The sequence below is a fragment of the Gorilla gorilla genome, chromosome 15 (assembly GCF_029281585.2).
Source record: "Gorilla gorilla gorilla isolate KB3781 chromosome 15, NHGRI_mGorGor1-v2.1_pri, whole genome shotgun sequence".
Classification (NCBI taxonomy): domain Eukaryota; kingdom Metazoa; phylum Chordata; class Mammalia; order Primates; family Hominidae; genus Gorilla; species Gorilla gorilla.
In genome coordinates, this window is record NC_073239.2 from 21,019,589 (window position 1) to 21,034,444 (window position 14,856).

At 35.5% G+C, this 14,856-nt stretch overlaps 1 protein-coding gene across 6 annotated transcripts in view; it reads left to right on the plus strand.

The window, feature by feature from the left end:
- Positions 1-14,856, plus strand: part of RALGAPA1 (Ral GTPase activating protein catalytic subunit alpha 1) — a 274,207-nt gene that overhangs the window by 172,996 nt on the left and 86,355 nt on the right. For all 6 annotated transcript variants that reach the window (XM_055361294.2, XM_055361295.2, XM_063697698.1 and 3 more), the window contains 4 exons: positions 999-1,133; positions 1,849-2,032; positions 8,670-9,531; positions 11,185-11,256. In XM_055361294.2, coding sequence (XP_055217269.1) covers positions 999-1,133; positions 1,849-2,032; positions 8,670-9,531; positions 11,185-11,256 — 1,253 coding nt within the window. The remainder of the gene's footprint in view (positions 1-998; positions 1,134-1,848; positions 2,033-8,669; positions 9,532-11,184; positions 11,257-14,856) is intronic.

Below are 14,856 nucleotides of genomic sequence, written 5' to 3' on the forward strand. Positions count from 1 at the left end.
ATGAGCTGAGATCATGCCACTGCACTCCAGCCTGGGTGACAGAGCAAGACTGTCTCAAAAATAAAAATTAAAAAAATAGATAATTTGAAGTTTGGATGTTCTTTGTCTTCTGATAATATGGAAGATGTTGTTTTGTGAGGTTTTATTGGGCCTTCTTATTGTTCCTTATTTTATTTATTTTTTGGAAGATATGTTGGGAGTTGTAGACCAGAATTACTTGAGTTGGAGAGTTCGTTTTTAAAGATTAGCAGGTCTCTTGTTGCTATTTCATTGTCAGTTTCATGGCACTATTTGTGATTCTTTAATACAATGAATTCTGCTATTGTATTCCACGTTTTGTATAAAAAGTGTCCTGTTTATAGCATTCATTAGTTTAAAAGTGTCCATCCAGGCATGATGGTGTGCGCCTTGTAGTCCCAGCTATTTGGAAGTCTGAGGCTGGAATATTGCCTGAGCCCAAGAGTTCAAGGCCAGCCTGGGCAATATAGCAAGACTCCCTCTCTTTGAAAAAAAACAAAAACAAAAAAGCATGTTCAGTGGATTCATTTAGTAAAATGAGTAACAATTTCAAAAAGTACTTAAGGTAATCTTACTGGCAGACTATTCAGTGAGATGTTGTTAAGTTAGAAAAGGAAAGTGGAAGTGATTATAATATATATGGACTTCCATTTGTGTTCCATTCCTTGTGCAATGGAATAAGTATAGTTAATTGATATGTGTTGTCTTTTAAGCTTGCTGTTTTTATATTAATTTTAACATTTCTGTTTTTATTATGCTTACTGTTTCATTATGCTTGCCCTGACATATGAAAGAGAAACCCACAATAATGTTCATATACGATATCTTAAAATCAGTTAGATCTGGGTAAATATTAATAGTGGAAGTTAGGGTTGATGATTCCAGAAACAAATTTTGGAAACTCAAGAATAAGAAAATGAATTTTTAAGAAGCATATATTTTATGAATGTACAATTATAATGATTCTATTGTTGTTACAGTTGGTAGTATCTTTACTTCTCTGCCTTCTGGACTGGATCATGGCCTTACCTCTAAAGACACTGCTCCAACCATTTCATGCTACGGGAGCAGAAAGCGATAAAACAGAAAAATCTGTTCTCAATTGCATTTATAAGGTAAACTTCCTTGCTTTATTATTTATTTGATAACCAAGAGTTTTTAAAACCTAGAGAAATAACATTTCTCAGTATAACATTTTTATTCTTTTAGAGCTAGAAAATTTCTAAGAATACATATTTAGCTTACAGTGCCTAAGGGTAATTTAAAAGTGCTTCCTACAAGACACCGTTGTTTCATTGCAAAATTTTGAGAGGAATTAGATCATTGTTACATATGAGTATAATTAAATTTTAGTCATTCTTTGTAAGAGGTATTGAATTTTACCTTGATTTTTTTTTTTCTTTTATTGAAGTGGAGTTTCACTCTTGTTACCCAGGCTGGAGTGCAATGGCTCAATCTCGGCTCACTGCAACCTCCGTCTCCTGGATTCAAGCAGTTCTCTTGCCTCAGTCTCCTGAGTAGCTGGGATAACAGGCGCCCACCACCACACCTGGCTAATTTTTGTATTTTTAGTAGATACAGCGTTTCACCACATTGCCAGGCTGGTCTGGAACTCCTGATCTCAGGTGATCCACCTGGCTCGGCCTCCCTGTAATCCCTGCTGGGATTACAGGCATGAGCCACTGTGCCAGGCCTGATGTTTTAAAATATTTAAAATCTTTGCCAGGCTCTTGTGTTACCAGTTGACTTTTATCCTCTTTTAACTTTTATTTATTTATTTATTTATTTTTTAAGTAAAATTGGGTGTTTTCTTTTCCCCTGTATTTTCAGGTTTTACATGGGTGTGTTTATGGAGCTCAGTGTTTTAGCAATCCAAGGTATTTTCCCATGAGCCTCTCTGATTTGGCATCTGTAGATTATGATCCTTTTATGCATTTGGAAAGTCTGAAAGAGCCTGAGCCTCTGCACTCTCCTGACTCAGAACGATCTTCTAAACTCCAGCCAGTAACAGAAGGTAACATGAATTCTGTTCAGGACAATATTGTTGCTTGGGTTCTCTCAAGGTATAACTTGAGGCCATGGGTGGAAATATTGGAGAAGGAGAGTATGTCTTAATTTGTAGTTGTTTAACCATGTATGTATAGCACAAGTTCATTATTAATTAAAGAAATAACTTCACATGCACAATTACTAATATTATATGTTGACATTCCTTTTATGCAAATTCAGTATTCCTTATCTGAAATGCATGGGACCAGAAGTGTTAAAGATTTTGGATTTTTTCACCTTTTGGAATATTTGCATTATACTTACCAGTTGAGCATCCCTAATCTGAAAATCCGAAATCTGAAATGCTCCAATGAGCATTTCCTTTGAGCATCATGCCAACACTCAAAATTTTTGGATTTCAGATTTTCAGATTAGGGATACTCAACATGTACTTCTGGCTAAATTATTCTTAGAAGTTCTTTTTGATATTTTATATATAATGGAATTTATATAGCATAAAAAATTTAGCTTTGGAGTCTGACCTGAATTTTGACTCTCAATTGCTAAGTATCTGTTTTCTTATTTGTAAAATGCAAATAATATTAGTTTCCTCTAAGGTTTTTTTAAGTACTAAGTAAGATAATATATGTAAAGCCCTTTATACAATCCTTACTTAGTACATAGTTAACTCAGTAACATTTTTAAGCCACGTTTCTGCATTCAGAGCATTCTCTCTCTGATAGAAGAGAAAGATATAATAGAAGCAAATAACATTACAATGTAATAGGAGTATAACAATAGAAGTATATATAAGATATAGAGGTAAACTAGAGGAACCCAGCAATTGCTGAAGGTTTTAAGAAGGGGAGATAGAGGATACAATTTATATTAAGAGCACTTTTGATAATAGTATTTTATAGGAGTTGGTAAATTATGGCCCATGCCCACCACCTGTTTTTATAGTTTTATTGTGATACATCCATATTGTCATTATGGCTACTTTTGTATAACAACAGCAGTACTGAGTAACAGTAGAGATTGCGTGGCTCACAAAACCAAAAGTATTTATTATTTGGCCCTTCATAGAAAAAGTGTACTGACTCCTGGTATATTAGATTGATTTGGCCAGTTAACCCAGAAGGTACAGATAGGTTGTCTAGAACATAAATACACTATTGAAATAGGAATTTAAGATTTAAATTGTTTCTCAAATATAAAAGAGGTATAACAAGCAGTATAAAGCAAAAAAAATTAGACGAAATTTATATAAGCAATTTAAAATTATATTTTTAGATTTGACGTAATAAGATACCATGTTTATTTTACTTAAAAATATGGTTATGTGAAAATAATAGTTGACCTTTGCACATTTAAGGTATAAAATGGCAGTTTTTATTCACGACAATATAGTATGTTTCTTGAACAAAGCAATAGAGTTTGCTTATGTCAAAGGAAGTTTTAATTTTAGATTTTGTACAAAATTTACTGTGCCAATATCAGTCACTGTAAAAGAAGCAAAGGAAAAGATGTAAATAGATTAGCTTAATATTGGTATCAAATACTCTGTGCAGTACCCTTCTCTAAACGTATCAAGTTGTTCCCTTTGGACTTCCTCAAAGGTTTTAAGGACCAGATAAATGCAGAACATTTTAGGAACAGCTGTGAGCTAACAGCACATGATTCTCTGGTCTGTAGTGACTACATGCTCTGGGTGTTTTTTAATGTGGTGAAAATGAGTGATCATTGTGCCCTTGTCTAAGGCATGTTTCATCATCTTCAAGTACTTTTTTGGCCAAAGAATTCTAAACATTGAGTGTCCCTAATAAGCTCAGTACTGGATTGAACAAGTCTGATTTGAGAACTATTGGCAGGAGTAGCTGTAATTATTAAATTTACTAAAGAATAAAGCAAGGTAGTGAAGTTGGCTTTTTGTCAAATGGCAGTAGTCTTATTAGCAAAAAGTCATCATTTGCCGGGTCAGAGTGAAAGGAGGCTCCAAAGGATTCATTCTGTCCTAATTATAGTTTCACCTATACTTATTATGCAAAGCTAATATTTAAAGCATTTGCCAAAATTAACTTCCTCTGCATGTTCTATTACAGTGCAGTGAATTGCAGCAGCTTTTTATGTCTTGCTGCTTTTGTACGCCATAATAATCTGTAATTATGGGTTTGCTGCAAATGCTGTAGGATTTGTTTAATCTGACAATCTGAAAAGACAACCCCGAATAGAGTTATTTAAATGAATGCTAGTTACACAAAGCCTTAGAAGCATCGATATCTCCATTTTACATTTTCTCACAAGACTGGTTATTTTAGAATTTTATTTTAAATATCTAAACTAGAGAATTTCATGTCTTCTTTGTATCGTAGTAGATAAGTAGAAGAGAGATATGTATATTCTATAGTTTATAGCTCAAAAATAAGTATAAATAAATTTATTGCCCAATAAACAATTTGAGAGATTTTTATCCTTTTATATATAGACATATATCCTGAATTTAGAGAAGCAACTTAGGGCAGAAAGTGCTTTACCTACATCTGAGATTTAAATTTATTCTTTACGTGTTTTCAATGTGAGTAATTATGACAGACTTGTGAACAAGCTCATTTAAACTGCATTCTCATTGTCTCTACCTTTGGGAAGAAGACATATAGGATGCTCTGGTACCTGGGCTTTGAGGTTTATGTTTTAGGGAAAGACCTGGCTCATTCTTGGAGTTTATTTATAAGTAGGTTTGAAAAAGAAACTCATAAGACCTATGTTACTTATAATGCTCTTTAAATTGAATGATTTTTTATTGTTTCTATTATATCCAGTTTTGTATGTAAGAGTTTTTAACTCATCTTTACAAATAAGTATGCAATTCTTACAGAAAAATGGAGTTTAAGGAATCTTACGTATTTGTGATCATGAATCACAGAGCAAGCCAAAGCCAGGGATTCTTCTCTTTTCTATGGTTGTTTCTTTTCAATTATACTCTTTCCCTTCTTCAGAGTGTAAACTTCTATGTTATGCAAAGAGGATTTAAAGCTTAGAATGAGTCATCTATTTAAGTATGTCACTCAAAAGGGAGAGTGAAGAATAGAAAAATCTTTTTTTATATCAAAAATTTTAAAATGACTAATTTTAATTTTTGTTACCATTTAAAATTCGGTTTAGTCTTGATTTTTTTCCATTGATCTTGGTTTTTATTTAGTAATTTATGCTAAGTAATACTTTTTTGAAGTTCTTATACAGAGAGAAAAATAAATTTTGAATTCATTGTTTCCATATCTCATAAAGAAAAAGACAGTTTAACAAAAGAGAAAAAAGTATGGAAATTAGAGCTGTGGTAAAGAGGGAAATAACACTGAGCTGGGAAGCAAAAGACATCTCCTGTGGCAGGCAAATCACTTAACTTTGCGAACCCATTTGTCCTCATGTGCAAAATGAGGAATACCAGCTAGGTTATCCCCTTATAGTGTGAACATTTATTATATTCTAGGTTATAATTAGGTAAGGGAAAGCAAACACTAGATTCAAGCTACCTATTTCTTGTCATATAGCTCAAAATACCTTTTACTTTGCTTACATTCTTAAAAATGAAGGATTGAATTAAAGTTAATCATTTAGTGTTATTAATCTAGTATTGAATGGCTGGTTATTAGTAATAATCATAAAAATAATTTTTAAAAATTTCAGTATAATTGGAACTTTTCTTTATTTATTTTCTTTTTTATTTTTTTAAGACAGAGCCTCACTCTTGTTACCCAGGCTGGAGTGCAGTGGCGCAATCTCAGTTCACTGCAACCTCCGCCTGCCAGGTTCAAGTGATTCTCCTGCCTCAGCCTCCTGAGTAGCTGGGACTACAGATGGGCACCACCACACCATCTAATTTTTATATTTTTTGGTAGAGACACGGTTTCACCATGTTGGCCAGGCTGGTCTCAAACTACTGACCTCAGGTGATTGGCCCGCCTCAGCTTCCCAAAGTGCTGGGATTACAAGTGTAAGCCACCACACCCAGCCATTAATTGGAACTTTTAAACTAAGAAATGTTGGGTGGGTGCAGTCGCTCACACCTGTAATCCCAGCACTTTGGGAGGCCCTGGCTGGTGGATCACTTGGGGTCAAGAGTTCAAGACCAGCCTGACCAACATGGTGAAGCCTCTTCTCTAATGTAAAAATTAGCCAGGCGTGGTGGCACATACTTGTAATACCAGCTATTTGGGAAGCTGAGGCAGGAGAATTGCTTGAACTCGGGAGGCAGAGGCTGCAGTGAGCCAAGATCGTGCCACTGCACTCCAGCCTGGGTGACACAGCGAGACTCTGTCCCAAAAAAAAAAACCAATAAATAAGCTAAGAAATGTTTATATTTACATGTATGTAGACATAACTTGGCTGATAATGGGAAATTAAAATTTTGATACTCAGCAACATTTTAAAATCAACCAAAGCCCAAAGGAAACTATTCTTTTTTGGAATTGGAGAAGATGGTATTAACATCAATGGCATAGCAGCTGGTTGGTTGGTTTGCCTATACCCAGTGGTATTGGTTCTGAATCTTGAAGGCTAAAGCCTTGAAAATGTAACACTATTCTTTTCTCTTGCCTCTTTTAAAGTGATTATACCATCAGTGCACAAACTGGTCTCCCTTTTTTTTTAAAGTCAGGTTTATTGAGGTATAGTTTACATAAAATAAAATATTCTTTTTTGATGAGGGAATTTTTTATATTGATTATGTTGGTGGTTACACAATTATATATAATTACCAAAAGTCATCAAACTAAACACATAAAATTGGGCATGTAGGTAAATCAGAACATTCTTAAATCTGTATTTGGCTCAGCACAGTGGCTCACGCCTGTAATCCCAACACTTTGGGAGGCCGAGGTGGGTGGATCACGAGGTCAAGAGTTCAAGACCAGCCTGGCCAATATGGTGAAACGCAGTCTCTACTAAAAATACAATAGCTGGGCGTGGCGGTGCACGCCTGTAGTCCCCAGCTGTTTGGGAGGCTGAGGCAGGAGAATCGCTTGAACATGGGAGGTGGAGGTTGCAGTGAGCCAAGATTGCACCACTGCACTCCAGCCTGGGAGACAGAGCGAGACTCCATCTCAAAAATAAAAAAATAAATAAATAAATAAATTTGTATTTATTCTGACAAATCCTTAGTTGTTCTGACAGGCCCTAGTGTTCCCAACTAATTAACTGTCAGAGAATATAAATACTCAAGACAAGATCACTCTGTTACTGTGGTAGAATAATACAGAAACACAATCACTCTGTAATTATGTCTAAAATTAAGTAGAGACAAGAATGTTTTAAACACACACACACACACACACACACACACCCTAAACATCCTAACATGAATGACTAATGCTTCTTTACCAAAAACAACTCTCCTCCTACCTCTTAGATGAAACGCATTAAGATAACAGTCAGCTAGTTGTCCCTACTTCCTGACACCACTCAATCCCAAACTGGCTTCCACATCAACACCCCTCGGAATCACAGTCTTTAGCCCTCCTTAGAATGGCGGTCTTTGACTAGTTGGCTTTGACAAATTATTGTCTGTCTCCTTTCTCCTTTACCCCGTTACTGTTTCTGTGTTCCCTGTCTTCCTTCTCCCCCTCCCCTCCCTTTTCCTCCTCCTTCAGATTCTGACATTGGGCATCTTGCCTTTCCAGGCCTCTTAAACTACTATATTCTTTGAGTTTTCTCTTTTGACTGTTTCCTGTGATTTTTTTAGTTACTCGTATGAATATGCTTCTTACCTGTTTTCCTCCGTATTGTACTTGAGGGAAAAAAATATTTCTTGCATACAACTGACTGCTAGACTGTACCACATTGACCTGAAGAATACCTTAGAAAAATATAAGTAGATCCAGCAAATATTTTTGCTTTTAAAATAAAATCTCTTTTGCATACAGGTACTAGCTATACTGACTTGCTGTTTAAATTTATTCTGATTCCTGGAGTTTACTTGGAATGTCACCTTTTCTGAAACACTTTTACATTATCTGTAAAAGCCAGATTTAAATGACATTCAAGGCATCTACAAACTGTCTCTGAATCTGGAATCTATTAATGGAGATAAGAAACTTATCAATTGAACAGATTTCATTGTGTTTTTGTTTTTGTTTTTGTTTTGTTTTGTTGTTGTGGGAGACATGGTCTTGCTCTGACACCCGGGCTGGAGTGCAGCGGCCACCACGCTGGGCTAATTTTAGTATTACTATTATTATTTTTATTTATAGAGACGTAGTCTCCCTATGTTGCCCAGACTGGTCTCAAGCAATCCTCCCGCCTCAGCCTCCCAAAGTGCTGAGATTACAGACGTGTTACAGCACCTGGCCGTCTTTGGCTTTTTAATGTGCATTAGGGATTTCATGATTGATTTATAATACTTCTGATTCTTCAAAGTGATCTATATATAAAGACCTTGGTTTAAATTATGGACCCATTAGCAAAAATTTCAGAAAGGTCTTCCTTATAAACAAAACTTCATCAAAGAATGGTTTTCCTCCTTTTTTGCCATCATTACTGTAATATGGAATCTAAACTGGAAATATTAACAATGTGATAAAATCCCTATTTGTTGTCTAATATTTCATTGTCATATGATTCCCTAGGAAGCAGCAATATTCCCATTCATTTATATTTTTTATTTCCAGTGAAAACTCAAATGCAGCATGGATTAATCTCTATAGCAGCCCGCACTGTTATTACACATCTGGTAAATCACCTGGGCCATTATCCAATGAGTGGTGGTCCTGCTATGCTAACAAGTCAGGTGTGTGAAAATCACGACAATCATTACAGTGAAAGTACTGAACTTTCTCCTGAACTCTTTGAGAGTCCAAATATCCAGTTCTTTGTGTTAAATAACACAACCTTAGTGTCCTGTATCCAGATCAGATCAGAAGAGAATATGCCTGGAGGAGGTTTATCTGCTGGCCTTGCATCAGCCAATTCAAATGTCAGAATCATAGTACGTGATCTCTCTGGAAAATATTCATGGGATTCTGCTATACTGTATGGCCCACCTCCTGTAAGTGGCTTGTCAGAACCTACATCTTTCATGCTTTCATTGTCTCACCAAGAGAAGCCAGAAGAGCCTCCGACATCTAATGAATGCTTAGAAGATATAACAGTAAAAGATGGACTTTCTCTCCAGTTTAAAAGATTTAGAGAAACTGTACCAACCTGGGATACAATAAGAGATGAAGAAGATGTTCTTGATGAGCTCTTGCAGTATTTGGGTGTTACTAGTCCTGAATGCTTACAGAGAACTGGAATCTCACTTAATATTCCTGCTCCACAACCTGTGTGCATTTCTGAAAAACAAGAAAATGATGTTATTAATGCTATCCTTAAGCAACATACAGAAGAAAAAGAATTTGTTGAGAAGCACTTTAATGACTTAAACATGAAAGCTGTGGAACAAGATGAACCAATACCTCAAAAACCTCAGTCAGCATTTTATTATTGCAGGTTGCTTCTTAGTATATTGGGAATGAATTCCTGGGACAAACGGTAAGCATAAGGGAGAAATTTTTTCTTTTTTTTTTTTCAGTCTTATTCATCTTCTGATAAAGCATTTTATTTTCTGTTCTTTTCCTCACTAAATTTTATCTACCAATTAGTTCTTTGACTCATTTTTTTGCAGATTTTTTTTTGAGACCACTGAGTTATATTGGGATTCAGGGGAATAAAATAATCCAACAAATTATCAATATTTTCAAAATAACTACTAGAACTATTTGACTTAGAAATTATAGCTCATTTTTCAACCTTCATGTAAGCCTAATCATTTTTTTTTAGAAACTGCAATATGATTATTTCCGGTTTGAATCAGGGAAATTAACTCAAGATTCAAGATCAAATCAAAAAAAGAATCTGAAGTTTTAAAAATTATTTTGTTTTCTGATGCATGTTACAAAACCTTATTAAAAACTTACAATAAACTCATGAGGTATTCAAGTAAGTTAGGTAGGAGCTAAATGAAAAGAACAATGGGCTTAAATCAGAAGACCTAGCTTAAAGTTACTTAACTTTTGAGCCTCAGGCTACAGTCTACAAATTGAGAGTAGTACCCACCTCACATACTGGGAAGAATTAAATTAGATAATGTATATAAAACACTGGCATTGTACACTAATGTAAAGCATTATTAATATACATTTAGGTTTTAATTCCTATGTCATGAAACCCTGTAGGTAGTGGAAGGAGGGGTAATGTATTGTCTCTGTCAATTTATGGTAGGAGGGGAAGCTCAGATATCAGTGAACGAACAAATCTTAAAGTAATTCAAATGTATGTCAAGCATTGAAATAGAGATCTCCTTGTTTGCTTAGTGTTTATACTCTTACTTGATTTAAAACTCTTCCGCTTATTAGAAGGGAATATCCTCTGCCTTATAGGAAAGCCTCTTATTAGAAGGGAATAAGGAATATAGGAAAGCCATTTATTAGAAGAGAATATCCTCTGCCTTATAGGAAATGTTATATCTCAGGAACAGTTTGCCATATGGTATGACCAAATATAGGTAATTGCCACTCAGTTATGTCAGTTATGGTATAAATGCATTCTACTCTCTTTTGCTGTAGAATGGTCCGTGTGTTGTCCCTTGGGAAAAATTAAAGATGAGAAGCTGTATTTTACTTCAGCAAGCATTGATTTTATGAAAATAATTTGTACATATTTAGCACCCATGGAAGGGATTTGGTAAAATTATTCACTGCTTTATAGTCTAAAAATTATAAAACAAGGAAGAAAGAAAATTCCATCTGGATTACACTTGCTTACTTGATAATGATGTAGATTCTGTGAATATTTTATTTCTCATGAGATACAACTTTCTCACATATTTTTATGAGACTCTTGAAAAGAAATACAAAGTACTTTTATCCATTTTCCTGGATATGAGTTTAGGAGGCTCACAGCATCTGCAAGGAAAGATTCAAGTGGCCAATTGATATGATCCACTAGCAGAAATGTATGAAGGCCTGGTGGAAATAATGACGTATATTCTTTACATTTTTTTTAGGGTCTGTTCTCCTTTGTGTTAGAAGTATGAAAAGGCAAGAAAAGTAGAAAAGTTGCATGAGTAGAGTGGAAAGTATTTCCGGGACTGTCTTGTCATTCACTGCAAAGGTGATGAAAATGTTTATAAATCTCTCTATTTAGGAGGAGCTTTCATCTCCTGAAGAAAAATGAAAAGCTACTTAGAGAACTTAGAAACTTGGATTCAAGGCAGTGGTAAGTTGTTGGAAAATCTTCACATAACTAGCAACTCTCAGGTATTTCTCTTTTAGAATAATACTGTGAATAATATTTTAAATAGTATATAATACTATGTTATTGATTTATAACTTTCTGAGCAAAAATTTTTTAAGGAAAATTTAGGACTGCATAGAATGTTGGGTGTCTTTGAATTGTTTATGCCTTTTTTTTTTTTTTTTTTTGAGACGGAGTCTCCCACTGTCACCCAGGCTTGAGTGAAGTGGCATGATCTCTGCTCAGCCTCCGGAGTAGCTGGGACTACAGGCACCCACCACCACACCCGGCTAATTTTTTTTTGTATTTTTTAGTAGAGATGGGGTTTCACTGAGTTAACCAGAATGGTTTCGATCTCCTGACCTTGTGATCTGCCCGCCTCGGCCTCCCAAAGTGCTGGGATTACAGGCGTGAGCCACCGCGCCTGGCTTGTTTATGCCTTTTTTATGCATTTCAGAATCATCTTTTGAATCACAGAAAACTAACTGGACCTGTAAAATATCCTTTGGTTTTTCCCATATTTAAACAAACCTTAGTCACATCTCTCATTAATTAAATCCAGTGATTCTGACAGATTGGGAAGCAGGTTTGAAAAAAGCTACCCATAGGAATGCATAGTGAGTAAGATGATTCAGACCATTCCCACATCAAACAATTCTATATCTTCCTCTCTTCTTTAAAATTTCTGTATTGAACCATCTTTTCTTGCTCACCTTCAGTTTGAGAAAAGCCTTTTTTTTTTTATTTGTACTTCTGCTTTCTGCCATCTCTGCCTGCTTCAGGATCGTCTTCAAAAAGTTATCTCCTCTTTATATTTCTTCTTGTTCCTCTTAATAAACTTGTTTGTTATCTGCCTTTAAACAAAACAAAGCATAAAACAAAACTTTCCTCAGTTACTCTACTTTCAAGCTATAGTCCTATCCAGATCTCTCATTCCTTTTACTACCAAATGTATGGAGAAATATGATCTTTACTCACTTCCTGTAATTTCTAACTGGTTTTGGTTGTTGTTTTTAGCTTTTCTCAAAATGATCTTAAAAATAATTATTTGGTTATTACAGAAAATATAAAACAAAAATATAATCTATATAACACTGTACTCCTTTTTTTTTTTTTTTTTTACAGAACTAGAATCATAGGGATATTACCAAGTTTTTTTTTTTTTTTTTTGCGTTGTATTATATTGTGAGCATTTCCTCAGTTGTTTAGATACTCTTCAAAGATAACTTTTTTTTTTTTTGAGATGGAGTCTTGCTGTGTCGCTCAGGCTGGAGTGCAGTGGTGCGATCTCGGCTCACTGCAACCTCCGCCTCCCGGGTTCACACCAGTCTCCTGTCTCAGCCTTCAGAGTAGCTGGGACTACAGGCACTCGCCCGCCACCACGCCCAGCTAATTTTGTTTTTGTATTTTTAGTAGAAACAGGGTTTCACCATGTTAGCCAGGATGGTCTCGATCGCCTGACCTCGTGATCCACCCGCCTTGGCCTCCCAAAGTGCTGGGGTTACAGGCGTGAGCCACCGCGCCCGGCCTAAAAATAATCTTTTATGATGCCAAGTTTTATGATTGTTGGACATTTAAGTTGTTTTTAATTTCTTGCCACAGGATAGAGTCCCAGGAATAGAATTATTTAGGTCAAATCGTATCAGGATATTTCATGCCATGTATATTGGGAAATTGCTTCTATTAAGTAATAATTTGTAATTTCACCAACATTTTGTAACAACACCTATATAACTTCAACCTGGCCGTCACCAGATACTAATCACCCTCTTTTAACCTTTATAGCTTGAGAAGCAGATCATGGTACCTCTTTAATTTTTTTTTCTCTTCTGCTAGTGATGTTAATATTTTCCACATATTTGTATGAAATTTTCATCTGTTTTCAAATTATCTGTTGGTGTTCTTTTTCTAGTTATCTATTTAGGAATTTTTCTTAATTGTAAGAACTCTCCGTGTGTGTGTGTGTGTGTGTGTGTGTGTGTGTCTGTGTGTGTGAGAGAGAGAGAGAGATTAACTTTCGTGCTATTTGTGGGAGCTTTCCTGGTTGTTTAGTTTTCAGTTGTCAACTTCAGATCATTTAACCTACATATTTTTTCATTTTATGTATCATTTCTCTCAATTTTTTTCTTTGGATTTCTTGAATTATTTGTTGTGCTTAAACAGTTCTGTCTTGAAATCAGTTAAATATTCTAGTACATTTCCTTATTTCTCTCTAGATTTTTTTTTTTTTTTTGAGACAGAGTCTTCCTCTGTTGCCCAGGCTGGAGTGCAGTGGCACAACTTCAGCTCACTGCAGTCTCTACCTCCCAGGTTCAAGTGATTCATGTGCCTCAGCCTTCTGACCACACATCACACCTGGCTAATTTTGTACTTTTAGTATAAGAGACAGGGTTTTGCCATGTTGGCCAGGCTGGTCTTGAACACCTAGCCTCAAGTGATTCACCTGCCTCAGCCTCCCAAAATGCTGGGATTATAGGCATGAGCCATTGTGCCCAGACTGTCCTTCTAGATCTTTATTTCATTGAGGTGGTAATTATTTTACATTTAATTCTTTATTCATTTTGGAATATATTCTGATATGTGGAATGATAACTGGAGCTAGTTTGAATGTTGAAAAACAGTCTATTTTAATAATTTGTTGAATAAACTATACCTTTGCCATTGATTTGATGCTTCCTTTATTAAATATTAAGCTCTCTGCTTCACAGCTGTTTATTTCTGTTGCTTTGTCTATCATTTTTATTTTATGTTTTATTTTTGTGGGCACATTGTAAGTCTATATATTTATTTACTTTTTTTTGTATTATACTTTAAGTTTTAGGGTACATGTGCACAACGTACAGGTTTGTTACATACGTATACATGTGCCATGTTGGTTTTCTGCACCCATCAACTCATCATTTACATTAGGTATTTCTCCTAATGCTATCCCTACCCCAGCCCCCAATCCCCCAACAGGCCCCAATGTGTGATATTCCCCACCCTATGTCCAAGTGATCTCATTGATCAATTCCCACCTATGGATGAGCACATGTGGTGTTTGGTTTTCTATCCTTGTGATAGTTTGCTGAGAATGATGGTTTCTAGCTTCGTCCATGTCCCTGCAAAGGACATTAACTCATCCTTTTTATGGCTACATAGTATTCCATGGTGTATATGTGCCACAGTTTCTTAATTCAGTCTATCATTGATGGACATTTGGGTTGGTTCCAAGTCTTTGCTATTGTGAATAGTGCCGCAGTAAACATATGTGTACATGTGTCTTTATAGTAGCATGATTTATAATCCTTTGGGTATATACCCAGTAATGGCATTGCTGGGTCAAATGGTAATTCTAGTTCTGGATCCTTGAGGAATCGCCACACTGTCTTCCACAATGGGTGAATTAATTTACACTCCCACCAACAGTGTAAAAGCGTTCCTGTTTCTCCACATCCTCTCCAGCATCTGTTGTTTCCTGACTTTTTAATGATTGCCATTCTAACTGGTGTGAGATGGTATCTCATTGTGGTTTTGATTTGCATTTCTCTGATGACCAGTGATGATGAGCATTTTTTCATGTGTCTGTTGGTTGCATAGATG